The sequence below is a fragment of the Haliotis asinina genome, chromosome 15, assembly GCF_037392515.1.
Source record: "Haliotis asinina isolate JCU_RB_2024 chromosome 15, JCU_Hal_asi_v2, whole genome shotgun sequence".
NCBI classification, from domain to species: Eukaryota; Metazoa; Mollusca; class Gastropoda; order Lepetellida; family Haliotidae; genus Haliotis; species Haliotis asinina.
The window spans coordinates 22,487,537-22,515,418 of record NC_090294.1 but is presented as its reverse complement, the minus strand read 5'-3'; the positions used below and the strand labels follow the sequence as shown (position 1 = coordinate 22,515,418).

General features: G+C 38.4%; 1 protein-coding gene across 1 annotated transcript; it reads right to left on the bottom strand.

Moving 5' to 3' along the window:
• Positions 1 to 329: 329 nt before the first annotated feature.
• LOC137265797 (antiviral innate immune response receptor RIG-I-like) lies at positions 330 to 27,882 on the bottom strand. The gene is made up of 15 exons (XM_067801257.1): positions 27,688 to 27,882; positions 26,767 to 26,901; positions 25,461 to 25,790; positions 20,365 to 20,454; positions 15,061 to 15,408; positions 13,519 to 13,709; positions 11,890 to 12,065; positions 10,368 to 10,578; positions 9,222 to 9,387; positions 8,614 to 8,712; positions 7,997 to 8,166; positions 6,217 to 6,358; positions 4,876 to 5,115; positions 3,899 to 4,066; positions 330 to 3,395 (listed from the first exon to the last, which is right to left on the bottom strand). The coding sequence occupies exons 1-15, from the start codon at positions 27,815 to 27,817 to the stop codon at positions 2,773 to 2,775; spliced, it is 3,219 nt and encodes a 1,072-aa protein (XP_067657358.1). The 5' UTR covers positions 27,818 to 27,882; the 3' UTR covers positions 330 to 2,772.

The window sequence follows — 27,882 nt, the reverse complement described above, 5'->3', positions numbered from 1 at the left end:
GCTGGTGGTTTAGAGGTATTAGTTTCCCAAGTAGTTAGAGACTGGTGGTTTAAACGTATAAGTTAGACATGTAGTAAGGCTGGTGGTTTAGAGGTATTAGTTTCCCAAGTAGTTAGAGACTGGTGGTTTAAACATATTAGTTAGACATGTAGTAAGGCTGGTGGTTTAGAGGTATTAGTTTCCCAAGGTAGTCAAGGACTGGTGGTTTAAACATATTAGTTTCCCTATGTGGAAAGAACTGGTGGTTTAAATCTATTATTTTCCCGAGGAACTCAGCATGGCAATGTTCTGGAGCAGAAGATGTAAATACAAGCAACAAGGAAGAACTAATTGAAGCATTTTTTATTTTCAGAACAAATATGTCACAAACTCAATAAATGTTCCATTTAATGAAATCAAAAGTTAGCAAATGTGTAAACAGTATCACAGTCATACTTAACAACAAAGATTTACGAAGACTTTACAAATATAATTACAATTATATAGCACAGTCAAGAAACCACAAAGAGAACATTCAAATTTAAATATCTTTTCATACACTTTAACAATTAATTAGTCATGTAAGGTAAAAATATTAGTAACTCTCTAGTAATTTATTAATGCAGTAGTAATTGAAAAATTGCACATATATGTGTACAGTATAATAAAAAGCCTCTGTCACTACATGTGTATCGCAGTTTTAAAGCAAAAAGCTCAAATGCATGTGGTCACAACTTCTACAAAAGAACATTATGGGCTATTTTTCAGTGAGTTTCTAAGGGCAACCTCGTACTTCCCATATAAATATGGCTGCAGTTTGAACTGTACATGAAGTGATCAGTGGTCTATTATGAATTAATTACAAATTAGACCCTTTACTATTGACAACCAGGTAGCATATTACCATATGTTATCGTAGATTACCTGAAGATGGAGAACCAAAAATAGCAGCCCTTAGAAGGGGGTTGGATTATCAATGGGTTGCACTTTCGTCCAACTATTTTTCAGGGGGTACCTGTTCTGATCATAATGAGTTGTGCACATTGTATTCTGTTGGGTTTATTCATTCTATAATAGCATCACTTCCAGTCATTTGCCTGCTTCATGTAAGTGTTGCTCTCAGTAATGCTTCTTGTCATTGGTAAAACAGTCTTTAAATAATTAAAGACAAATCTGCCATTGACAGTACAAGCCATTTATGTTCACTTTGAATACAAACATACAAATGACACTTATTACACAACATGACATTATTAGTAGTGCTGAGGTTCCACAGTTAGGAAGAGAGAGGTCACCTGATGTACAACCCTCAGCTTTATTTGTCCATTTTGTCCTGTTGGGTCAATAACTGACCCAACTATTTTTAATTATATACGTATTTTGGGGGGTATTTTTCAATGTCACTGTCAATATTTCAGTTATATGTCAGTAGTCTGTAAATAATCAAGCCTGGTCCAGACAATCCAGTGATCAGCTTCATGGTCATCAATCTACACATCTGGGATACAATGACATGTATCAACTAAGTGAACGAACCTGACCACCTGATCCATTCGTCTAACAATGGGTAGCTGGAGACCAGTTCTCTTCCAAATCTTCATGGGCAGATACAACTTTTGATTTACTGTAAACATCCTCAGCCCATTGATGACATTAACATTATTGTCAGGATGCACTATTGAAAGTACTCAGCAAAACGAAAAGTAAATGATTTTGCTAGTCAGTCAGGTTAGCTATGCCTGAAAGTTACCAGCCCACAATTCACAAGTCTGAAATTTATATGTAGACAAAGCTTTCATCATTACGCTGTTGCATGAAGGACATGTTTATCAGGCTGTTGTCTTTCGTGATCTAAAAGTGTGTTACGACTTAAAGAGTCTGAGAGAGTTATAGATATAGAGGATACTTAACGGCCTTCCATGTAATACCACTTTTATTAAACGAGTTAAATTGATTTGGTATCAAACAAGTGAAAGTGAGTTTGATACTAAATCTTTAACAAGTTCAATAAAAATGATATTTCACAGAAGCGAGTTTAGTATTCTGTTTATTACTCGCCAACATAAATTGACAGAAACTGCCGTGAAATTGCCTACAGAGTGAGGACTCTCAGCCTTCCACAACTCAAGCAAGGTCTAGTAAAATTGTGACAGCAATATTAACATTGTGACATCACAACTTTGAACCATTTTGACGTCATACGTGATGTGGTATTACACTAGTGTAATATTGCTGTAAAAATATTACACTGCAGTATCTTCAACAGGCGAGTAATAATTTCAGCACTGCAAACACCTGCCTGCTGACTGTCCAGGACAGTCTGTTTTGTGACCAGATGGGCAGTATTAAAAAGTTGCATGCTCGATGGTCTTGGACGAATCTGGCTTTGAGTATAAGAACTAAAGCCTTGATTTGAAAACATTAACCAGTTTCCCTTCTCTTATTCACCTTCTTATTATTTTTCTTTATCCAGAAAATTCTGGACTGGCAACATTCCAATCGGTCTGGCAACTTTTGAGAGTTGCCAGATTAATTGTCTGGCTGAAATTCTGAGGGGTTTACAACACTGCCTACATAGGGGTGAAACATTGGTTTTTGTCAAATGAACACTTCTCAATGAGCCTAACCTTCCAAATTAAACATTTTCAGTGCGAGTAACAATTTAAATTGTGTCAATAGTCCAATCGGAGGTATAAAAAATTGCCGAGATTTATTGTACCTATGAAGGGAATGGAATCATGACTTCATCAGTGATAAGTGTACTGTCTAACCACTTGGCTACCCCCTCCCATTCTAAGCCATGAAAGATTTGTAGTTGGTCATTTCATCATGGGATATCTCAGGCACCTCAAAAGGAGCATTTTTCCATTTCCTTGGGGAGTCTTTTCGACCCATTGTATCTATGGCAACGAAACTTTCAATCTTGATAACAGGGAAATCTGCATTTTTGTAAATTACACCAATTCCCCAATCCAATCCACATTTCTTGCAAAAGATTTTACTGTGCTTCTTCATTTCCAACCCCATTTTACAGGGCTTTGGGTGGGGTTTGACAGTGACCTTGGAACCAAAGTCAGCATCAATGATAACATGGCTGGTCTCCCTGATTGTGCGGATGTCAGTAGAAAAACAGGCCAACTGGTTACATTTCTGACATCGTATTTCAAATTCGTCATCACTGAGGTAACGACCTTTGCGATTAATTGCCTCATGCTCCCGAGCAGATTTTGCCTCTTTCTGGAGCTTGAGGATCTCAGAACGGAAGCGGCGAGGGTCTTCTGCTATGGAGGCCTGCAGACGCACCAGGGCTTCGTTCATCATCATCTCCCGGATGAGGTTCAGTTCCTCTTTCTCAGCAGCCCCTTGCTGATTGCTGGTAAAAACGACAAACTTGCTGTCTTCTGCTCTTGCTCTGCCTGAAACATTTAACTGAATGACATCAAAATGTTATCATAGTGGAAAATAATTATACTCATGATATGACATTCACCTTTCAAAACATATCAAACAAGATCCAAGGACTAAATAGCAGATTACTTTCAACAAAAGATCTGATACACATGATAAACTGGTGAGTTTGCAAGTTTATGAAACCCATCAGTGCAGGTCACCCATCTGTGACTGAACTACATATTACCAGGGCATGGTGACATACCTCTAGTTTGTACCAGGGCAATCTCATTGTGACATACCAATAGCTTGTACCAGGGCAATCTCATTGGTGACATACCTCTAGCTTGTACCAGGGCAATCTCATTGGTGACATACCTTAAGCTTTTACCACTGCAATCTCACTGATGACATACCTCGAACTTGTATCAGGGCAATCCCACTGGTGACATATTATGAGCTTGTACCACAGTGATCTTATTGGTGACACGCCTTAAGTTTGTACCAGGACAATCTCATGGTGACATACCTCGAGCTTGTACCATGGCAATTTCATTGGTGACATATTCATATCGGATGACTAAGTTGCACTTGCTGAAGTCCATGCCTTCCTCTGCCACAGACGTGGCAACAATAATTTTGTGATTTCCTTTCCTGAAGAGCTCTGCAGAATCTACCTGCTCATTCCTCGTCATACCTGTAAACATGAATCAAGTCTGTGAAAGCCACTGTTAAGTGATGAACACAAGGGAAAGCATTTATGAATGTCAGCTTTTGTTATGAGGAAGGCAATGTTAGAAAGGATTTGCTTACTCCTTCATCACCTTCATGAAAATAAGAAAGTTCATATTCATTACTTCCGATTAGGATCATATCATGGCAGAGTCATTATATCTAGGTAGAATGATCATATCCAGGTAGAATCAGCATATCCAGGTACAATCATTGTATATAGGTAGAATTGCCATATCCAGATAGAATTGTCATATCAAGACAATATTGTCATTTCCAGGTAGAATAATCATATCCATTATCCAAGGAAGGAAGGAGAATTCAAGGAAGGATGGGAATATGGGGAAAGAATGAGGATATCAAGGGAGAATAGGAATATGGACTGAGTGAGTGAGTTTAGTTTTATGCCACGCTCAGCAATATTCCAGCTATTTACGGCGGCAGTCTGTAAATAATCGAGTCTGGACCAGACAATCCTGTGATCAACAGCATGAAGCATCGATCTGCACAGTTGGGAATCGATGACATGTGTGAACCAAGTCAGCGACCTCCCGATCCTGTTAGTCACCTCTTATGACAAACATAGTTGCCTTTTATGACAAGCATGGGTTGCAGAAGGTCTATTCTACCCTGGACCTTCAACGGTGATAGGAATATGGAGGAAGAATGAGGATATCAATGAAGGATGGAGATATCAAGGGACAAATGGGATAGTAAGAAAGTACTGAGACATTTTATCACAGCAGTTTTACTGAACATATTGAACATACTTACCTCCCTTGTCAGCAGAAGCACTCTGTCCAGTGAACATGCCTGGCTTGAGGTATGAGAGGTACTGGTCATCCTCCATCCAGCGCTTCAGGGCCATTGCCAAGTCTCGTGTCTTCACAAACACCATACAACGAGAGTCCTGCTGGGTTTCAAATGCATTCATTATCATCCCGCGCAGTGATGTCAGCTTTGGGTTGACACATTCAGGACTCCGAGCAGCGTCGAGGAGAACAGGCTTCAGTTCTGGAAGCAGGAACACCAGCACTCATTTTACCCATATAATGTTTTTCTTACCATGGTTTCTTTGTTTCTTTTTGTAAAAATAGGACTGGCAGGCCTGTCTCTTTTTCTAACAAGTGAAGTTGTGTGCACTGGCATGTGGTATGTGCATGGATGTAAATATATACAAAAAATACATACAAATATACATTAACAATTAAATCATCCCTTCCTCTCTCTCCTATCTATCCATCTACCCTCCCACTACTCTCTCCATTCACTCACCAGTCCATCCCACCTTTACATCTATCCATCCACCCACCCATCCATCCATGCACCCATCCCTCCCTCTATCCATCCTTCCTTTAGTCCCTCCTTCTCTCTATCCATCCACCCACCCAGTTACCCTACATTTGCATCTACCCATCCACCAACCCATCCATCCACTCAAATACATCCACCCACCCCTTCCTCTATCTATCCCTCCTTTAGTCCCTCCCTCACTCTATGCATCCACCCACCCAGTTACCCTACCTTTGCATCTACCCATCCACCCACCCCTTCCTCTATCTATCCCTCCTTTAGTGCCTCCCTCACTCTATCCACCCACCCACTCATTTACCCTACATTTGCATCTACCCATCCACCAACTCATCCGTCCACTCAAATACATCCACCCACCCCTTCCTCTATCTATCCCTCCTTTAGTCCCTCCCTCACTCTATGCATCCACCCACCCAGTTACCCTACCTTTGCATCTACCCATCCACCCACCCCTTCCTCTATCTATCCCTCCTTTAGTCCCTCCCTCACTCTATGCATCCAACCATCCAGTTACCCTATCTTTGCATCTACCCATCCACCCACCCCTCCTTCTATCTATCCTTTAATTAGTACCTCCCTCGCTCTTGCCCATCCATTCATGTCATGTGCATCCACTCACATATGCACCTACAAAAACGGGGAGGTAAGAGAAATGAAATTACATAACATCATTAACTTTTCTTATGCTGTCATTGTTACTCGTCTAAAATTAACAAAATGCAGTCCTGCTTTACTGATATAAATGAAACAGCCAAATGAGTAAAAACAAAGGCCAAATAATTTACCAAGGTACTTGCTTACTTTCAAATAGCTCTTTCAGCATGTGGTCAGTGTCATCCATTACCATACTAGATGAGTAGAGAGCCTCTATCTCATTCTCCAGATAAGTGAGTGCATCCAGTGTCCGGCAGTCCTCATTGATGGCCAGTGCTTTGTTGTACAACTGAAGATGAAACACATTATCAATATGGGCTACATGAGTCAATAGGAACTATGGGGGAGCCTAGTAGTTGAAGTGTTTGCATGTCACACCGAACACCTGGGTTTAATTCCAACATGGGTACAATGTGTGAAGCCCATTTCCCCCACTGTGATATTACTGGAATATTGCTAAAATTGATGTAAAACCATACTCACTCCCTACATGGATCAACAGCAGACTACTTATTGTTTTTAAGGTTCATCTGGGCATTACACTATGATTTGGTTTGTTGTTTAATGCTGCAACAGCTATATGGCGTATGGTCTGTAAATAATCTAGTCTGGAGCAGAAAATCCAGTGATCAACAGCATGATCATAAATTTACGCTACTGGGATATGAAGACAGGAGCCAAGCATGTCAGCCTGTCTGACCACCTGTTCCCATTACCCCCACTTATGACAAGCATGGGTAACTGAAGATCAGTTCTAACCCAGATCTTCACTGGTCGTTTGAGGCTGAAGGTCATGAAGCATCCAATCCAGATTTTGGAAGCTCTCTTAATGCGAAGACAGTCGTAAGTTAATGTTAATGTATGGCACATATGACTGTCTTAGCGCAAAGAGAGCTTCGAAAATTTAGGGTGCTTCTTACATTTAGATTCCCTTTTACCCTGCTTGGATGTGATGTGTGGTAAAGGAGTTGTAGGGTAGTGAGTAAGGTATTTGCTCATCACAATGAAGTCCAGGGTTTGATTCCTCATATGAGTATAATGTGTGAAGCCCATTTCAGATGTAAAACCATACTCACTCACTTCACAGGTCAACAGCAGCATTCAGCATTAATAAGATTCATATGGGCATATCATCCTCGCCACACCGAGACCTGGGTTAGATTCTTGACATGGTACAATGTGTGAAGCCCATATCTGGTGTCCCCCACAGTGATATTGCATTTATGTGTGGTCACTCTAAACTGACACTAAATTCAAACAGGTCAGTTATCTGTGAAAATCAAAAGTATAATGACTACACAGCATAGTCTGGTGCCGAATAGCCAGCCTAAAAGCTACATTCTTAACAGCTACGTGAGTGAGTGAGTTAATGGCCTCTTTTAGTAAAATTCGAGCAATATCATGGAGACACCACAAATAGGCTTGACCCATTGTGTCCATTCTGGGAATGAAACTAGAGTTTATGGTGTGACAAGCAAATGCCTCAACCACTAGACTACCTCACCACACCCATTTGAATTGTGTATTAGGCCAGACCAATTTTATTTCTTGATTTACAGAAGTTTATCCTCAGAAAAATTTTTTTTGTTTTTTAAATCACCAGTCAAAGTAATATTGCTTCTAAATATTAAATGTATTTTGTCTATGGCAATTTGTGAAGTATGGGGCAAAAAAGAAAAATAATTAAGAAACATTTTTTGTAAGTTTACATTTTTGGCCAATAGCCACATAAGGATTTTATTTTTTGAGCAGGGAAAATAATTTGTTTTCCTTATTCTTAAAAAAATATGACTGGCAGATCTCTAAAACAAGAATAAAATTGGTCTGGCCTCAAGGTGCTTTATTTGTAAGCCTCTAATCAACTGCAGATTTTTGTGCATTTCAGTATTTCGTAAAAGAGTCAAAACTGTTAAAAGAAATTGTATACCTCCAACATTCTCCGACATGAAAAGAAGAATCTGCGGACATTCTGATCATCAATGTTGGCCACCTCCCTCTTGAGGGTGCTCACCCAGATAGTGTACTGGTCCCCACCCCGCTCCACTGGCGGCTTCAGGGACAATAACAGTTGGGGTCGCTCCTGCACTAGACTGACCTCTGAAAAGTTCGTAATTAAAGTTAATATTAATGCAATTCTATAGCACCTGATATCCAACTGAAAGCTGCACAGTGGTGTTTTACACCAATGCAAACATGGAACAACACATTAAAAACTCTTGGAAATGTATCTCACCTTGATCCTATTGTCACCAATTGACCATTTCCTCATACCCTCCAAAATATTCAAATAATACCACACTTGATTATTTACAGACTGCTGCCATATAGCTGGAACATTGCCGAGTGCGGTGTAAAACTAAACTCACTCACTCATCTAAGCTCATTATTTGATTTCTTTCTTTGTTGTTCCAGCCATATGGCAGCAGTCTGTAAATAATCAAGTGTGGTATTATTTGAATATTTGAAATAGAATCTATGTCATGGTGAGTAAAACATGCCTGAGCAAGCCAAAATCTGTCAAAATAAGATTTAAATGACTCTCACTGTCATGCTGGACAATCATTTTCTCGATGACCTCCATCAGGTTGTTAGCTATCACTTGTCTAAACTTGTCCTCTTTCCGTTTCAAGGTCTTCACAACATCTGAAACATTGCCAAATAGGTCAATAATGGTCCTTGTGATATAATGGTAAGGGGCAGTTCATAATTTATGCCTTGGATGATCTTAAGGGGAGGTCACCCATTTTGTTCTGGGAAGGTGGGTCACATATACTAGGGGGTCAGCAATTTTGTACATAAAAATAGAAAAAGACATGCTAAAAATATGAGGGGTGGGGATCATTGACTCAGATCTTCCACTTAATGAGCAAACGTTTTAACCACTAGGTTACTACACTGCCATGATGATGATCATGATGATGATGAGGGAGCTGGGTTTTATGCTGCTTTTCTAGCAATATTGGGGCGGCAGACACCAGAAATGGGCTTCACACATTGTGCCCATGTGGAGAATTGAACCCAGGTCTTCAGCATGAGTAGCAAACTGATTTACTCCTGATGATGATGATGATGATGATGATGATGATGATGATAATAATAAACATGCTTTAGCAGTAAATTCTGACTAATCAACAAATCAAGGAGACTCTGACCGACTCCAACTGTCCGAGCATGCTTTGCCAAGTCCTCTTCATGTTGTCTCACTGTTGATACTCCGCCAAAGGCATCCAGGTTAGCGCACAGTTTCTGAATGTGTTCCATTGCCCCTGGGATATTCTTGGCCTTCCCCACACCCACAGATGCTGTCAGGCCCACAATCTGACCCATACAGATGCAAATTAAGATTAACGCATGACTAGTTCAGCTTCTACAAATGCAGAAAATCACAAAAATCACAAGTTGCTCTAAACATTACTTGTCATGATCTCTTTTCACAGGTGAAGATTGGTCAAAGTGATAAATGTATATCATCACTTCTATCTGGGTTTCAAACACAAACAAAGGATTCTAGTATACACAAGGGAGGCAACTCTGCAAGGTGAAATGCGGTAAATGATGTATCTGGGCCATCTTTAATCCCATCCCTATGAAGTACAACAATAACTAAAAATAACAAAACCAAAAACATAACCAAAGTGAGTATGTTTTTTAGCCTCTTTTAGCAATAGTACAGCAATAAAACTGCAAGGACTTCAGAAATGGGCTTCACACATTGTACTCATGCAGGGAACAAAACCTGGGTCTTCAGTCTGACGAGTGAATGCTATAACCCCACTGAGCTCTGACTGCATGGCAGCATGCATAAATGAAAGATGATGCAAATACATTCAAGAATAACCCCCCCTGGAATTCCTATCAGACCATCATTACAAAGTTAATGGTAAGCAGGCCACTGCCATACAGCTGGAATATTGCTGAGTGCGGCATAAAACTCACTCACTCACTGGATTATTTACAGACCACCACCATAGAGCTGGAATATTGCAGAGTATGGTGTAAAACTAAACTCACTCATTCACACATGCCAGAGAGTGCATTAATGTCATGGGTGATAAGACATGGTATGTAACAGCAGGTGAATAAAGTAACAACTCAATACAAGTATTCACATCAGTATCCAGTGTGGTGGGATTTAAGTGTTCACTCGTCATGCTGTCCAAGATTGAGGTTCTATTCCCCACATGGGTACAATGTGTTAAGTTCATTTCCGCTGTCATGATATTGCCAGAATATTGGTCAAAGCAGAGTAAAACAAACCCCACTCACTCACTCACAACAGCATGAGTCTCTGAACATACCTGAGGCAGCTGCCTCCTGTAATCTTCAATGGACTCATCCAGTTTAAGATCCATATAGCTGAACATTATTCTGTTGAAGGGATGTCTAGAGTTGGTGTGATGACACTCATCAAACACCAACATGGTGAACTCACACAGGCTGGAGATGCCAGTGCCTTTCAGTCTAAGGGCGTCTACCAGGATCTGAGGTGTCATGAACAATATGTCATTCCTGGAAATAAAAAGGAAATCAGTCTCCAAAATTTATTTCTTTTGTATATATTTTATTCCTGGAGAAAGCACATTTGCTGATCGATGTTGACACTTTGTGTGTACATGACCAGGGAGAGAAAATGAGAAAAGGAAGAATAATAAAATAAATGTAAATAAGTAAAATAAAAACAAAAATAAAAAAACATTGTGGGAGGTTTCTGTAACATGAATCATCTCTGTGACTGTGAGCTATAACCAGCTGCTTCACTTCCTTATACATTTACCTAATTACACCAGTGTTCAAAATACCTGCCTGCCCAACCAACTGGTATGGGTAATTTTCAACACAGACTGCCATATGCTCATATTCACCTGTCCAACAGTTGGTTAAACTTTAGACATGTATAGGAAGATATTCATTATATTTCAGGTTATAAAAATTATTAATCCACCACAATAAATGACTAAATCTGAAAAAAACCCATTTAATTCTTTTCTGGCATTGGTACTATTTTTTTTCAATATTTTACCAATTTTAATTCATTATACTAAGTAAATTAGTATTTCTTGTAAGCAGGTAAGATTTGGTCAGGGCTGCCAAGTTTTACATCTAACCAGCCCTGTTGTCTGGCTGAAAATCGTGGGAGTTTCATAACCCAATTGCACAAATAAAAATACATGATTTCAGAGGAAACCTATATTTGCTGCTGCATCCGTATGAAACAAAATCCACTGATGACTGCAAGAGACATTCAGGCATGTCATAAGACATGATAAGTATGAATGTGTTGAGAGTATGAAACGTAAGTATGACTCAGAACTGAGTATGAACCAACAAAATACATCATCTGAAAGTCCAAAAGGTGACATTGCACTTTGAGGACACTGAATTCACAGTAAGCCATAAGATCCTTTTGACGTATAAGGACAAAACTTTATAGATAAGCAACTCTTTAATCAGTTGAAGCGAAGGAAGTACCTTGCTTGACAACGATACAAGAAGCTGTATCGAAACATCACTCCAACTAATTAAAGAAGTTGCTCATCCATAACGTTTTGTCCTTATCTGATTCACCAACTTCTAAACATGCCTCTCAAAGAAGTTATCGTTTTCACGTGTTGTTCATGGCAAGAATGTTTGGTGCTACATATACAGAACTACTTCCATATGTTGCTGCAAGGCTACAATCAGAGAGCCATCACAAATGTGTCATCTACCTTTCTACAAGTCCTTGACAGCAAGCGTGCATGGTGCTACACATACAGAACTCCATCCATATGTTGCAGCAAGGCTTCAGTCTACAGTGAGCTGTTAGATCACCTCACCCACCTTTTCACAAGTTCACGAAGAGGAACCCTGAGAGCCTCCTGGGTATCACTGCTCAGTCGCTGAATACGGAGATCTCGCGGCAGGTGTTCCTTTATCACCTTGTACTGCTGATCAACCAGTGCCACCTGGTTGGCAAAAAAGATGATCTTCCTCACCCCTGGTTTCTTGAGATGCTCCTGAAAAGTTAATAACAACTTTTAACCTGCCCTGGCATTCCTGCTGCAGTCTTCATGTTTTTCAAATACTTTTCTAAAAGGGGGTAAAAAGGAAATGGTTAAACAATGTATATAAAAATCTTACATATCAATACAAATTACACAGTATAGAGGCAGCTGCATCTCTGTGTACATATCTTTTAATAGTTACCAAAAATGTCAGAAGTCATGCAAATTATTACTGCATGCTCTCACCCATTCTCTTCCCACAGAGGTTACTCCTGTCATATCTTCCTGCTAATACAGCCTTTTCATGGTGCGAGTGTTCTGGATTTGGTTTCAATCCGATCTAGTTGAGCAAACACTGATGTTGTATCAAAAGTGGGTCCATTCGTAAGCCTTGGTAATTTCCATATACTTCAGGAAAAGTACAACCTATTCCCCAGCATGATGCGCAAATATTTCGTGTAGACAAAAACCCAGTCATGTAATGGCAGATCAGAGAAGCTAGCCATCAACGAAAACATCTCTTTTTGCTTTCCAGTTAAACAAGAAATACTGAATCTATCCTTTGCAGTTTGATCAACTAACCCCATGGCAGCAGCAATATTGGACCAAAGTGTCTATGTAACACGTGATTGGATTAATAGAAAGAAGGGGGATAATTTATGTTGCAAGTTGTGACTGCTAGGGAAAATTACAAGAACTGGGAACATGGCCATATTAGAACAGAGGTTGTGTAGGAGTGAGTGAATGAGTTTAGTTTTACGCCGCACTCAGCAATATTCCACCTATATGGCAGCGGTCTGTAAATAATCGAGTCTGGACCAGACAAACCAGTGATCAACAACATGAGTATCAATCTGCGCAATTATGAACCAATGACATGTGTCAACCAAGTTAGCGAACCTGACCACCTGATCCCTTTAGTCGCCTCTTACGACAAGCATAGTCTCCTTTCATGTCAAGTATGGGTTGCTGAAGACCTATTCTACCCCGGGACCTTTACAGGTCAGGTTGCTTAGAAGATATGATAGGGGTAACCTCAGTGGGGTGAGAATGGCTCTCACCAAGACAATACAAATAGCACTTAATACATGATATATAATATCAGTTGTATATACACCCTCAGATGTAATAATCTTTTTATCATCCATAACACAATTACACCAAATGTTACACATCCCTTGAGTATCCAATACTCTTTATTCTATGGCTAGATAACATTTCTTAATTTTACCTATATACTCATGGAAACAAATAAGGGAATGTATGAAGAAAGCAAAAGTGTTTCTGTATTGTTTTCCAGGTTTCCTCACATGCTTGTTTTGCATTAAGGGTGAAAATGCCAGAAAAGCATAAAGAAACATAAATTCCTAACATCCAGTCCTTTCATGAAGACAATGTGAAAAAATACTAGAAATCCTTCATTGTGAAAAGTATGCAGACAACATGGCCAGGACAACATAATTACATGCATTATCTTTGCTGCCACAAACGTCTTCCCCGACCCAGTTGGAGCACAGATGATGGTGTTGGTGCCATTCAGGGCGGCTTCTGCTAGTTCCTCCTGGTAGTGGCGGAGCACGAGTGGTGTGGCAGGGGTAATGGGCTCCTCTGCACTGATGGAAGTCATGTCATCTATGTTGCTGGTATCACCTGCCCCTAGAAGCAGAACAATAATGCACGACTCCAAACATATGTCTTCTTTAAGTTTAAGTCTTCTATTTATTGAAGCTGGTATGATGAAGAGGACACTTTCTACGGATAGAAAACTTCTTTATTGCATCATTTGCTTGAAAAAATTGTTAGGATCTGAAATGGTGCATCTATTGAAATAAAGAAGTTGCCTGTCCATGAAACATGTTCCTCTGCAAATATCTGAACACAGGATTAAAGACACTGACAGTGTTAGTGAAGATATCTATTGGGTTCTACCTCAACCTCAGGGTGTTGCTGACAGCTAATTATTAGTTTTAGAAGTCCTTACAGGCAATACAAGGGTCCTGGGGAGAAACAATTGTGAGAACTGTATGTTTGGGTAATTTCTTTGGAGCTAGAATGAATCATTGATAATCAAGCAACTGCTCGGAAAGAAACAACCAAACACTTAGCAAAGTCATTGATGTGTTGTGGATAATGTTGTGCAGTCCTGGGGATGTGGTCATATTTTTTCTGTACATTCTCTACATTGGACACATATTTGCACATCACTGATTCTATATCCCACTGCACACCATCACGGGCAGGAAAACTGCATTGACCAATCAAATCAAAACTAATAACTGCTTAATTGCAAGATCCAGGCTCTCGTTTCTATACACATTCATGGACAGTTTGGCCTCTTACCTCAATGGAGTAAACGGTGTTGCTTAGAGGCGTAAGGGAGGTAACTTTACAATGAATGGACAAGGTATTTATTTTTCACATGTTTATTTCTGGATCCATCAGTTTTCACAAACTCAATATACAGCTGAAATGATATTTTTCAACACTACAAGATGTGGAATGTGTTAAGCAGAGACCCTGATATACCAAGGGATGTGCTTCAGAGCTAATTAGGACCTGTCTCCCAATACAAAGCAATAAATATTATTCACTATCGCAACAGTGATGGTGAGGCCTTAAAAAAATGTTGTGGTTCCAATTGTCCGACCAACTCTTGAATTCTGGTGCTGACCCATTTTTTTGAAGTGGTATGAATAATTTGGTAAGCTTTCAGATACCATTGTTTTTCCTGCTACCGACAACCATCAGTCATTCTGACAAAGTCAACATGATGGCTGCAGACTTGAGTAAACAATTAGGTAAACACTGATACATTTTTATATTTGGCTTTAATGATATTTAAGTACAATATGACTATTCATTTACTTAACATACTTTCTCTTCACTCTTTCCTTTATTTCAATTGACCTGAAATACTTTGCTTGAAAATGAGATATCAATTCCATTTCATTTGATCAAAGGGTTTTGTATTCAGTTTCCTCTCACGATCATATGATGGGGCACTCACCATCTGTTAGGTCTTCATGACTGGTCTCCATAAGCTTTATGCTAGTCTCATCACTTTGAAGGTTCAAGGACGTTTCTGTCGGAATATCCTTGAACTCTGTCATAGACTTGACTGACTTCATACTCTGCAGTTCATCATTCAAGTTATTCTGCAATTCACCTGGGATGTTCTGTGGAAGGGAGTTAGATGAATCAGAGGGAAACAGTTTCCTCCGAGTATGTAATTCCTCTTCTTTGAGCCCTGCCTGGGACAGTATCTCCTCTCCACAGTTGTCAGCCATCATTGGGTCGACTATGCTTGGGCCATTGGCACCCATGTTGTCAATTGAATAACAGCCATCTCCTGTAACTGAAAAAATATTGGCCGCATGTAGATATGAAGTGAATGAATACACTGCATTAGAATTTTTTTGTTTTGATTAGCTGGTTCCAACATTTGACCAGCTGCAGCTCAGTGTTGTTAGCCCTGCAAACAAGTTTCTTGCCTATATTCAGGCACCTAAAAATAAAGTGAACAAGGTTAAAAAATAAGGTGAATAAGTTTCAAGGTACTTCTTAACAAAAGTATTTTGTAATTTGTAATTACAAATGCTTTCAAATAAGTATCACCATATTGAAAATAGTGACTTGTTTATCTTCAGTGGCTTGGTAGTGGTATCAATCACAGTAACAGGAATGAAATGGTCAAAAAGGCAATAGCAAATTAAAACTGAAGATGTAAATACATGTAATCTTGTCTAGTGATGTTCAAATGCAAATTTGACATGTTTACTGACAAAATCACTTTCTATTGTTCGTTCACATAAAGTGATTAAATGTCATTTACCCCCTGAAATTATGTTTGATGAAAGTGTAACCTGCAGATAAGATGACTCCAGTGATTTTACTGTTTTTCACGGATCCTCAAAATTTGGCTTATCTACAGTAATATATACGGCAAACAGAAGTAAATATAGTTGGAGGTCAAATAAGTTCTAGATTTGAATCTACTGGGTATCCAAAAACACATGTAATTTTAATTTTAGCTTAGATATTGTGTTAATGATGTTCTTCATAACTGTGTTTGAGCCACATTGAAAAGGCTTAGAATGCTCAGCTTTGTACCTGAGGCCACATCAGGCAAAAATTCAAAATACCCCTTATGATATCTCATGTAGGATTCCACTCACTACATTTTTTTTCCAAAGATATAAGTTCAAATTATCATGTTTCCCTCGATCCAATATGCTAAAATTTCACTGTTATAAGCTCATAGACAAAAAGTCAATATTTTGCAATCTTTCTTACGTTTCCTGTTCACCTTGTGTTTCTAAGTCTAAATTATTGTATTGCATGGTACCAGTGAGTGAGCTGGACTTTATGACTCCTTTAGCAATATGTCAGCAACATCGCAAAGGGACACCTCAAAGGCTTCACATATTGGTCTTTGGTGTGCAAATTGAACACTATTCAAGGCAATCCCAAAGCTAGATCCCTGGTACCACAGAATCATGTTTGGTTTCTACGTTGCTAAGTCACATTCAGCAAGAATCCGGTTTACCAACAATGGAGCTGGTTTGGACTAGACAATCTAGTGATTGACATAATGAGCATCAGTATAATCAATCTGGATAGTATGACATGTATCAACCAAGTCAGTGAGCCATTGTACAACTGGGCTCACTTGCACAAACCGATCTTAGTGCTACAATGATTGTAACTCCCATTCTTCAACACAGTCGATAGTCGTAGCGCTAAGATTGATTTGGGCAAGTGGGCCCAGATCCTGTTGCCTCTTACAACATGGGTTGTTAAAACCTTCGCCAGAGTAAAATACTTGTGTAAAGTATCCCTCTCTTTAGTTGTTCACCTATGAAATTAGTGAAATCTTATGATGAATAAAGCTGTACAGGGCCCTGTTTCACAAAACTCTCGTAAGCCTAAGGTCTCGTAACTTTTCTCGTAGCATTCGTACCTCCTATACTGTAACATAGGAAGCAGGAATGATACGAGAAAACTTACGAGACCTTAGGCTTACGAGAGTTTTGTGAAACGGGCCCCAGTAAAGTAAATCAAGTATTTGTACATACTGTGTTCTGTTTGATGCAAGATGAATATGATTTCAGCTGAATATGGTTTCAAGGTTTTGACAAATTGGGTTTGTGACAAGATCTGTCCCTTGTCTTGTAAGCAGCTGTACATGGACTTGAGGTAAGTTACATCCCAAAACTTTTAAGGAATTACGCCCCTGGGCTTGCTTGAAATTATGTCCCTTGGCTTGTGAGGAACTGTGCCCTTTGGCTTGTGAGGAATTGTGTCGCTTGACTTGTGAAGAGTTGTGTCCTGGGGCTTGTGTGGAATTGTATCCCTCAGCTTGTGGGGAATTGTGTCGCTTGACTTGTGAGGAATTGTGTCGCTTGACTTGTGATGAACTGTCACTTGGCTTGTGAGGAATTGTGTCACTTGGCTTGTGAGGAATTGTGTCGCTTGACTTGTGATGAACTGTCACTTGGCTTGTGAGGAATTGTGTCGCTTGACTTGTGAGGAATTGTGTCACTTGGCTTGTGATGAACTGACACTTGGCTTGTGACGATTTGTACTACTGGGCTTGTGGTGAATTGTGTTGCTTGACTTGTGAAGAATTGTCATGCAGCTTGTGAGGAACTATGTTGCTTTGTTTTGTGATGAATTGTGTCACTAGGCTTGTGAGGAATTGCATCACTTGGCTTTTAAGGAGTTGTTCCCCTAACACAGTGGCTTCTGGCAAATTGTATCTCTTGGCTTGTGAGGAATTGTGTCCCTAGCTTGTGGTGAACTGTGTCCCTTGTGATGAATCATGTTGCTTGGCTTGGGACGAATTGTGTCCCTCAACTTGTGTCAAGTTGGCTTGTGACAAGTTGTCTCTTTGTCATGCCAGACCATAAAAAGGTGTTGGTTTTCTTCTTACATTTAAATTGAAGTGTTGACGTTCAGCGTGTGAGGTCTCCTGTATTTACTTTATCTTATGCCAGACATAGGAACAGTACTGTGACTTAGAAAATACAGGTTGTTCCCAGCACATTTTGTTTTTGTGGAAAACAGAAGTGATAAGGAAGGTGACAATGTCTACTGTTTTCCCACAAAGACAACCAACATACTGACTGAATGGAAGCAATTAAATTTGTCTCTCCAATATTTACATTTGTTTCTGTATAACAACATCTGCTTCATTTTAGATGGGAATTAAGAAAAAATCATGTTTCTTTGGAGACCAGAGAAAACTTTCTTCTTTTTGCAGCCTAATATTCTATTGCATGTTAAGGCCATGCACAGTGGTTTGGCTATGCTCTCCAGTTGTACAAAGATAATACTACAAAACAGTGTTCAATTTGGCCAAAACACAGACACAGTTTATCACAAAATATTTTTTATTGAAACCTCTTCTTCATTTATGACATGGCTATACTGTTGATGTAGAAGTTGACTCACAATCTTTTTCAAATCAGATATTTCATTCTGCATGTCTGACAACTGCGCCCTTAAGGTCTGCACTTCTTCATTACGCAATGCACAGTGTACACAATCTATCAGATCGCATGTCCTTGCATTCCCCTTAAAACTGTTTCCTGGCAATGGTGACTGATGTTCCTCATATGACAGAATGTTGGCATGACGATGGTGAGATGACTGTCTGTCTGCTGCATGGGACATTCTTGATTTATGATCGGCTGATTCTGCATAGTCATGGTCATGTTTTAGCCTAGAAAGAGCCTCTTTCTTCTGACCATGAGAAAATCCTGAAACATTACTGGGAGAAGCCTCTTCTCTCGGACCACTAGTGATTCCTGTAATGTTACAGGAGGAGATTCATTATCACGACAAACTGCTACAATTCAGTGCGTCTCAGCCCTGTAACTACTGCAACTGTTTTCATATAAGAAAGATGCATACAGAACAGGAAGAGAAATGCAACTCTGTCTTTTCGTTTAACGTTTACATATGAGATATTTCATGTTTTGGAAATTTGCATTTCTTATCCTCTTCACAATATTTGTAAAAGTATGGTATGGACAGGGATGATATTTCTGTGCTCTGAATGTGGTCATTATATAAGTATGTCAGTCTTAAGATTTACTTTTTTTTGAGGAAACGGAAGTGTATGATCCAAGTGTACCAGTACTTTTAGTAATAAAAATACCATTCTGGAACACCATCAACAATGGCCAAAGTTGAATGCTTATGACGGGGTCTGAAATAACTGTATTTGCAAGATGTTTTAGTGATCACAGTGATGCCCAGAAGATAAATACATGCACAAAAGTTGCACATGCACCACTAATTTGATTTCACCACTGAAGATCAGAAATACAAGCTATAAATGTTTATGACTGAATTAGCCTTCTATAGATTCTTGAACCTAAGATTGTCAAGATAGGACAAGGAAAACATTCTGCATGTGCAACTCCATTTCCCTACCATCAGAATCTTGAAAATCAAGTTTCACACACTTGGTTTCACGAGTCTGTTGTGAGATTCTCCTTTCACTTTAGAGTTAGAAAATCAGTCATGGTGAGGAGAAAGTTAACTACCGCTGAGAGATGGCAGGTGATGGGCATGAAAAATGCTGGCATGTCATGCAGGGCCATTGCAAGGCAAATGGGTAGTCATGACAGCGTTACCACCCGTTTAGTTGCTAAAAATACTTGAACCAATGATGTCAATGACAGTCATAGATATTGTCATGATAGTTACCACTGAGTATCGAAAGTACCAGATCACAAAAATAGTGGGTGGTGCTTAACTTTTGTGCATGTGTATATGTTTTCATTTCATTTGAAATACCATAGTGGCTCCACATACATACTGGCTTCAGACAAATGGGCTACCCTTGCGCCCTGGCATAAAGAAATCTCAATTAAATCACATTACAGCTCTTTTAATTGGCTATTTTTCATGGCTATTACTCATGCAAGATTGAAACTGGTCAGTTTTTGATCTAGAACAAGAATAAGCTGAATAGAATTGTGAAAACTGCAGTGAAAATAGCTCTTGTAATTTTGGAATATTTCAACTGTTTTTAATCCTACCTTTTTTAAATGACCTGTCTTTTAAACCAATCTTAAATATTCTGTTATCTTTTGTGTTAGGCTTGTAGTTATGGTCATAATGTGTTATGTATAACTTTTAGGGGCTCTATATGTACTATTGCTTTGGATGTTTTAAATATTATTGTTTCTGTTTGTATCGTGCCTTCTGTCTTGTCATGTCATATGCTTCTGACGTACACAAAATTCCCTCTAGGGTAAAAAAGAATTAACTTATCTCATCTTATCACAACTTATCTTACCTTCCATGGGCGGTTCCTCAATTGTCCCCATGTCCATGTCATCATCAGACTCTATCTCTTTCTCCGAGCTGCTCAGATGTGCCAAGAGCTCTTTATTGGTAAATCAGAAAATGCACAACCATTTGTCATCAATGTCAGACTTTAAAGTGAATATGTTTAAGCAATAGTCCATCACTGCCACTAAGTGACAATTGTATTGATGTTCCTGGGTTGTTCAGTCTAAGTAAACTTAGTCTCAGTGTTATTCGTTACACTCCTACACTGGGTCTAACAAAACCTAGTAGGAGGTCATGTCAGGTAACCTTTGAGCGATCTATGACTGTCCAATCAAAAGAGAGACAGCTAAACTGATTTAACCAATCTGACAACTGCTACTGTTTAGGGTTCAGTGTGACTTACAAAATACACCGGTCACTGACACTAATCTCTCAACAAATGAAAATCTGCATATAACCCTGATATTTGACCTGCAGTATATATGCTTCTGGGTTTCTGTTGACATGGTTACCACTAGCTAGTATTCCAGCAAGATTACCATTAGCTAGTATTCCTGCAAGGTTACCATTAGCTAGTATTCCAGCAAGGTTACCATTAGCTAGTATTCCAGCAAGGTTACCATTAGCTAGTATTCCAGCAAGGTTACCATTAGCTAGTATTCCAGCAAGGTTACCATTAGCTAGTATTTCAGCAAGGTTACCATTAGCTAGTATTCCAGCAAGGTTACCATTAGCTAGTATTCCAGCAAGGTTACCATTAGCTAGTATTCCAGCAAGGTTACCATTAGCTAGTATTCCAGCAAGGTTACCATTAGCTAGTATTCCAGCATGGTTACCATTAGCTAGTATTTCAGCAAGGTTACCATTAGCTAGTATTCCAGCAAGGTTACCATTAGCTAGTATTCCAGCAAGGTTACCATTAGCTAGTATTTCAGCAAGGTTACCATTAGCTAGTATTCCAGCAAGGTTACCATTAGCTAGTATTCCAGCAAGGTTACCATTAGCTAACACTTCAGCAAGCTGACATCCTTTAATATTGCCAAAAACGTTATTTTCAGTGACTGTTTACTCACTGTTGTGGCATGTTCCATGTGCATCCTCCGAAGGCGATCACAGGGATAATAGCATTCGGAATCATTTCGGTACAAACCTTTGGGTGGGTAAAAGGTATGTGCGATTGTCCATTTTTGCAGTTTGGTAAGATGTGTTGTGATTGGTCAATCTCAAAAGTTACCTGACGCAACTTCCTACTAGGTTTTGTTAGACACAGTGTAGAAGGGTAACGAATAACACTGGGGCTAAGTTTATTTAGACTGTTGGTTGTTAGGATAAAAAGGCACTAATAAATTATATGCTAAAAAATTCAATAAACTATTTCTAAAAATGTTACTTTACATCAGTGAGTGAGTGAGTGAGTGAGTGAGTGAGTGAGTGAGTGAGTGAGTGAGTTTAAGTTTCACACCACTTTTTAAAATATACCAGGAATATCATGGCATGGTGCACCAGAAATGGGCTTCCCGGTGAAGCAACACTGTTAACTTTTCAACTCAGGTTTGAATGTGCACAGCAACCATTTCCCAAAAGTAATGACTGTATCACACATTGTTGTAATTATGTAATATAGTTATATACCTTCAACTCAGGTTTGAATGTGCACAGCAACCATTTCCCAAAAGTAATGACTGTATCACACATTGTTGTAATTATGTACTATAGTTATATACCTTCAACTCAGGTTTGAATGTGCACAGCAACCATTTCCCAAAAGTAATGACTGTATCACACATTGTTGTAATTATGTAATATAGTTATATACCTTCAACTCAGGTTTGAATGTGCACAGCAACCATTTCCCAAAAGTAATGACTGTATCACACACTGTTGTAATTATGTAATATAGTTATATACCTTCAACTCAGGTTTGAATGTGCACAGCAACCATTTCCCAAAAGTAATGACTGTATCACACACTGTTGTAATTATGTAATATAGTTATATACCTTCAACTCAGGTTTGAATGTGCACAGCAACCATTTCCCAAAAGTAATGACTGTATCACACACTGTTGTAATTATGTAATATAGTTATATACCTTCAACTCAGGTTTGAATGTGCACAGCAACCATTTCCCAAAAGTAATGACTGTATCACACATTGCTGTAATTAATGTAATATAGTTATATACCTTCAACTCAGGTTTGAATGTGCACAGCAACCATTTCCCAAAAGTAATGACTGTATCACACATTGTTGTAATTATGTAATATAGTTATATACCTTCAACTCAGGTTTGAATGTGCACAGCAACCATTTCCCAAAAGTAATGACTGTATCACACATTGCTGTAATTATGTAATATAGTTATATACCTTCAACTCAGGTTTGAATGTGCACAGCAACCATTTCCCAAAAGTAATGACTGTATCACACATTGTTGTAATTATGTAATATAGTTATATACCTTCAACTCAGGTTTGAATGTGCACAGCAACCATTTCTCAAAAGTAATGACTGTATCACACATTGTTGTAATTATGTACTATAGTTATATACCTTCAACTCAGGTTTGAATGTGCACAGCAACCATTTCCCAAAAGTAATGACTGTATCACACACTGTTGTAATTATGTAATATAGTTATATACCTTCAACTCAGGTTTGAATGTGCACAGCAACCATTTCCCAAAAGTAATGACTGTATCACACATTGTTGTAATTATGTAATATAGTTAGATACCTTCAACTCAGGTTTGAATGTGCACAGCAACCATTTCCCAAAAGTAATGACTGTATCACACACTGTTGTAATTATGTAATATAGTTATATACCTTCAACTCAGGTTTGAATGTGCACAGCAACCATTTCCCAAAAGTAATGACTGTATCACACACTGTTGTAATTATGTACTATAGTTATATACCTTCAACTCAGGTTTGAATGTGCACAGCAACCATTTCCCAAAAGTAATGACTGTATCACACACTGTTGTAATTATGTACTATAGTTATATACCTTCAACTCAGGTTTGAATGTGCACAGCAACCATTTCCCAAAAGTAATGACTGTATCACACACTGTTGTAATTATGTACTATAGTTATATACCTTCAACTCAGGTTTGAATGTGCACAGCAACCATTTCCCAAAAGTAATGACTGTATCACACATTGTTGTAATTATGTAATATAGTTATATACCTTCAACTCAGGTTTGAATGTGCACAGCAACCATTTCCCAAAAGTAATGACTGTATCACACACTGTTGTAATTATGTAATATAGTTATATACCTTCAACTCAGGTTTGAATGTGCACAGCAACCATTTCCCAAAAGTAATGACTGTATCACACACTGTTGTAATTATGTACTATAGTTATATACCTTCAACTCAGGTTTGAATGTGCACAGCAACCATTTCCCAAAAGTAATGACTGTATCACACACTGTTGTAATTATGTACTATAGTTATATACCTTCAACTCAGGTTTGAATGTGCACAGCAACCATTTCCCAAAAGTAATGACTGTATCACACACTGTTGTAATTATGTAATATAGTTATATACCTTCAACTCAGGTTTGAATGTGCACAGCAACCATTTCCCAAAAGTAATGACTGTATCACACACTGTTGTAATTATGTAATATAGTTATATACCTTCAACTCAGGTTTGAATGTGCACAGCAACCATTTCCCAAAAGTAATGACTGTATCACACACTGTTGTAATTATGTAATATAGTTATATACCTTCAACTCAGGTTTGAATGTGCACAGCAACCATTTCCCAAAAGTAATGACTGTATCACACACTGTTGTAATTATGTAATATAGTTATATACCTTCAACTCAGGTTTGAATGTGCACAGCAACCATTTCCCAAAAGTAATGACTGTATCACACATTGTTGTAATTATGTAATATAGTTATATACCTTCAACTCAGGTTTGAATGTGCACAGCAACCATTTCCCAAAAGTAATGACTGTATCACACACTGTTGTAATTATGTAATATAGTTATATACCTTCAACTCAGGTTTGAATGTGCACAGCAACCATTTCCCAAAAGTAATGACTGTATCACACACTGTTGTAATTATGTACTATAGTTATATACCTTCAACTCAGGTTTGAATGTGCACAGCAACCATTTCCCAAAAGTAATGACTGTATCACACACTGTTGTAATTATGTAATATAGTTATATACCTTCAACTCAGGTTTGAATGTGCACAGCAACCATTTCCCAAAAGTAATGACTGTATCACACACTGTTGTAATTATGTAATATAGTTATATACCTTCAACTCAGGTTTGAATGTGCACAGCAACCATTTCCCAAAAGTAATGACTGTATCACACACTGTTGTAATTATGTACTATAGTTATATACCTTCAACTCAGGTTTGAATGTGCACAGCAACCATTTCCCAAAAGTAATGACTGTATCACACATTGTTGTAATTATGTAATATAGTTATATACCTTCAACTCAGGTTTGAATGTGCACAGCAACCATTTCCCAAAAGTAATGACTGTATCACACACTGTTGTAATTATGTAATATAGTTATATACCTTCAACTCAGGTTTGAATGTGCACAGCAACCATTTCCCAAAAAGTAATGACTGTATCACACACTGTTGTAATTATGTAATATAGTTATATACCTTCAACTCAGGTTTGAATGTGCACAGCAACCATTTCCCAAAAGTAATGACTGTATCACACACTGTTGTAATTATGTAATATAGTTATATACCTTCAACTCAGGTTTGAATGTGCACAGCAACCATTTCCCAAAAGCAATGACTGTATCACACATTGTTGTAATTATGTAATATAGTTAGATACCTTCCACCTGAATATTTAACTGAACACAAAACTAATAACAAGCAACAGTGGCAGCAACATTTAGGGTTGATCCATTGATAAATGACTGGGGCAGAGGGGTAGCTCAGTGGGTAAAGCATTCAACCATCACGCCAAAGATCCAGGTTCACATTCCAAAATTGGTTAAAGTGTGAAGCCAATTTCTGGTGTTCTACGCCAAGAAAAATCTACAACCCACTCACTGATGAGTTGTTTCCCCATACTTACTTTCTACAAATTCAGGATCCACCATTTTCACAAGATCAGGGTTCAATGTATACATCACTTCCATAAATGTATTATACCAATCTATTTTCCTTTGAAAAACACAGTGCAACAACATCAGCACCGCCTCAAATCGAGAGTGCTCACGGACATTTCTTATTTCACTTTCATCTCTCTCTGACAGTACTCCTTTCCCTTTGAGATGTTGTATCATTGTAATTGGATCTAGTCTCTCAGAAATAGGCTTAGAGAATAGTTCAATAAGTTTCCTATTTTCATCATGATAATCGTCAATGCTGCCACCTTCAAGAACTCTTTTAACAATTTCTTGATCTGCAAAAAAAACAAAATAAGAAATACAATGATTTCTCCCTTTACAGGCCCCCCTAAGTGATTGAAGGAATTATGGCAAATTTGAAGGAATTGCATCTCAAATGTAAATAAACACAGCCCACAATTGCAGCGATATTGGTAGTTTAGAGAAAATAACATAAACACAATGCCCCTATCAGAAGCAATGTCGATAATACTTGAAACATGCTCTGTTTATTGAAATTATTTATTTTGTGAAAGTCTATTTGTCAAATGTTTGATTTAGAGTGAAAAAAGGATGGGTTATATCATTAACAGAAAATTTCAAAACAATATATCCAATCTTCAGAATCCATATTTCCAGTGGGTGAAAATTTGGATTTCATATCATTCTCAGTACTTTTGAGGGCTTTGACAATTTGTGTGTCCATATTCATTATATCCTTTCTCCAAAATACAAATTTAACAAACAACATAATACAAATTTCATGGATAGATTCATTGTAGGTTTCTGGGAAAACTACACCAGTCATTAGGCATATATCTATTCGCATGCTTCATTGGTACAACTGAATGTGATGAGAGAAATTGAAAATAAACATAATATAATAGAGATATATATATAATATAATAACATATAGAGAAATTCGTAATATTTCGGTACAACATCTAGCACAATTATTTACAATGTATATGACTCAAAAGGAGTAAAGGACTACATGATTATTTCATGCCATGACATAATGGTTATAGAAATATGAACAAGCCAGGGGCCCATTTCACAAAGTTCTTGTATTCTTCAGATCTCTTAAGTTTCCTTGTAGCATCAGTACCTCCTATACTGTAACATTACGGGATACAAATGCCATGAGAAAAGTTACAAGATCTTAGGCATACAAGAGCTTTGTGACACGGGCCCCAGGTGGCATTTAACTTCCTTTGAAGTAGTATATGTGTCCACACTCTATTCAAAAATGCTCCCAACGCACACACTCACCGGCTTCATTCAGTGCATCCCTGAAGACTGCGTATCGACCTCCTTCATCCGATTCTTTAAGACTTTGGAAGAACAATTCTGCTGATTCGACTGGCTTACCACTTCTCTTCAGCTTCCGAATACGTGCTGCAGATGCTGCCAAAGACACAGGATAAAAAGCATGATGTCACATGTGAAGTCGAAGAAACATAACAATAAGAAACATTCTTTCTGAACTATAACTTCATGCTTCTGAATTTTAGGTACAGTTCTGCCATTTTTGTTGGCTACAAATATGGATAGTCTCTGTTTGGACTCCAGACCATTACTGAGATAAGAAAAGAAATTGTGGTGCTTCACTTCTGTGTTCAGTATCAGGAGTAGGACTGCAAACTATACAGGTATAATGCAATGCACATTTCAAACAATACATATTGCAATATTTTTCTGGCAACCGGTATATTAATTGGGTAGAGAACATATTAAGTTTTTTGTGATAATCTTTGTGGTTTAAATTGAAACCTCCACAGACTTTCATTCACAAAAAAATATGTTCCTATACAAGTATGCAATGACAAAACGGCAAATTGTAACACTATAAATTGTATTAAAAAGAAAACAGAATCCCTGTCTATGCAACCTAATTTTGATCGAGGCTATTGTTATCAGGGCCCCGTTCCTCAAAGCGACCATACGTAGCGCTACGACAGGCGTATGTCTGTGTTAAAATATGGGAGTCACGAACATCTTAGCCCAACGATAGTTACTTGGACGTTAGGCACGGGCTGTATGTTTAGGGACTTACAATGTAGAAAACAAGACTGACTTGTACAATTAGTGACGTCACTCACTGTCAAACACGTAGTTAATATATTGCAATATAGCAAATGAAAATCCCTAATAAGGACACGCAAATTCTACGTTTGCCATGTACACCATTACCTCTCAGAAAAGGCATATACGGCAGCAACTCAACACAGTCAAGATGCTGCACAAGGAAAGGCTGGTAGACATCGATCATGTACTTGAGACTGTCTTCAAGAGAAACCGGACTGTCTAGGCTGTCAGCCATTTCGTCCTCTCCGCCCAATCCAGTCTGAGGAGATAGTTACTGGGTTCGCTGAAATTGACAAACCA

Bases quoted from the DNA above. Each gene is read 5' to 3' on its own strand.
- LOC137265797 (XM_067801257.1), bottom strand. From the start codon at position 27,817: ATGGCTGACAGCCTAGACAGTCCGGTTTCTCTTGAAGACAGTCTCAAG. The intron at 26,902-27,687 runs GTAATGGTGTAC...TGTCTTTGGCAG, and splicing joins GTATATGCCTTTTCTGAGAG to CATCTGCAGCACGTATTCGG. The intron at 13,710-15,060 runs GTGAGTGCCCCA...TTCTGCTTCTAG, and splicing joins TCATGAAGACCTAACAGATG to GGGCAGGTGATACCAGCAAC.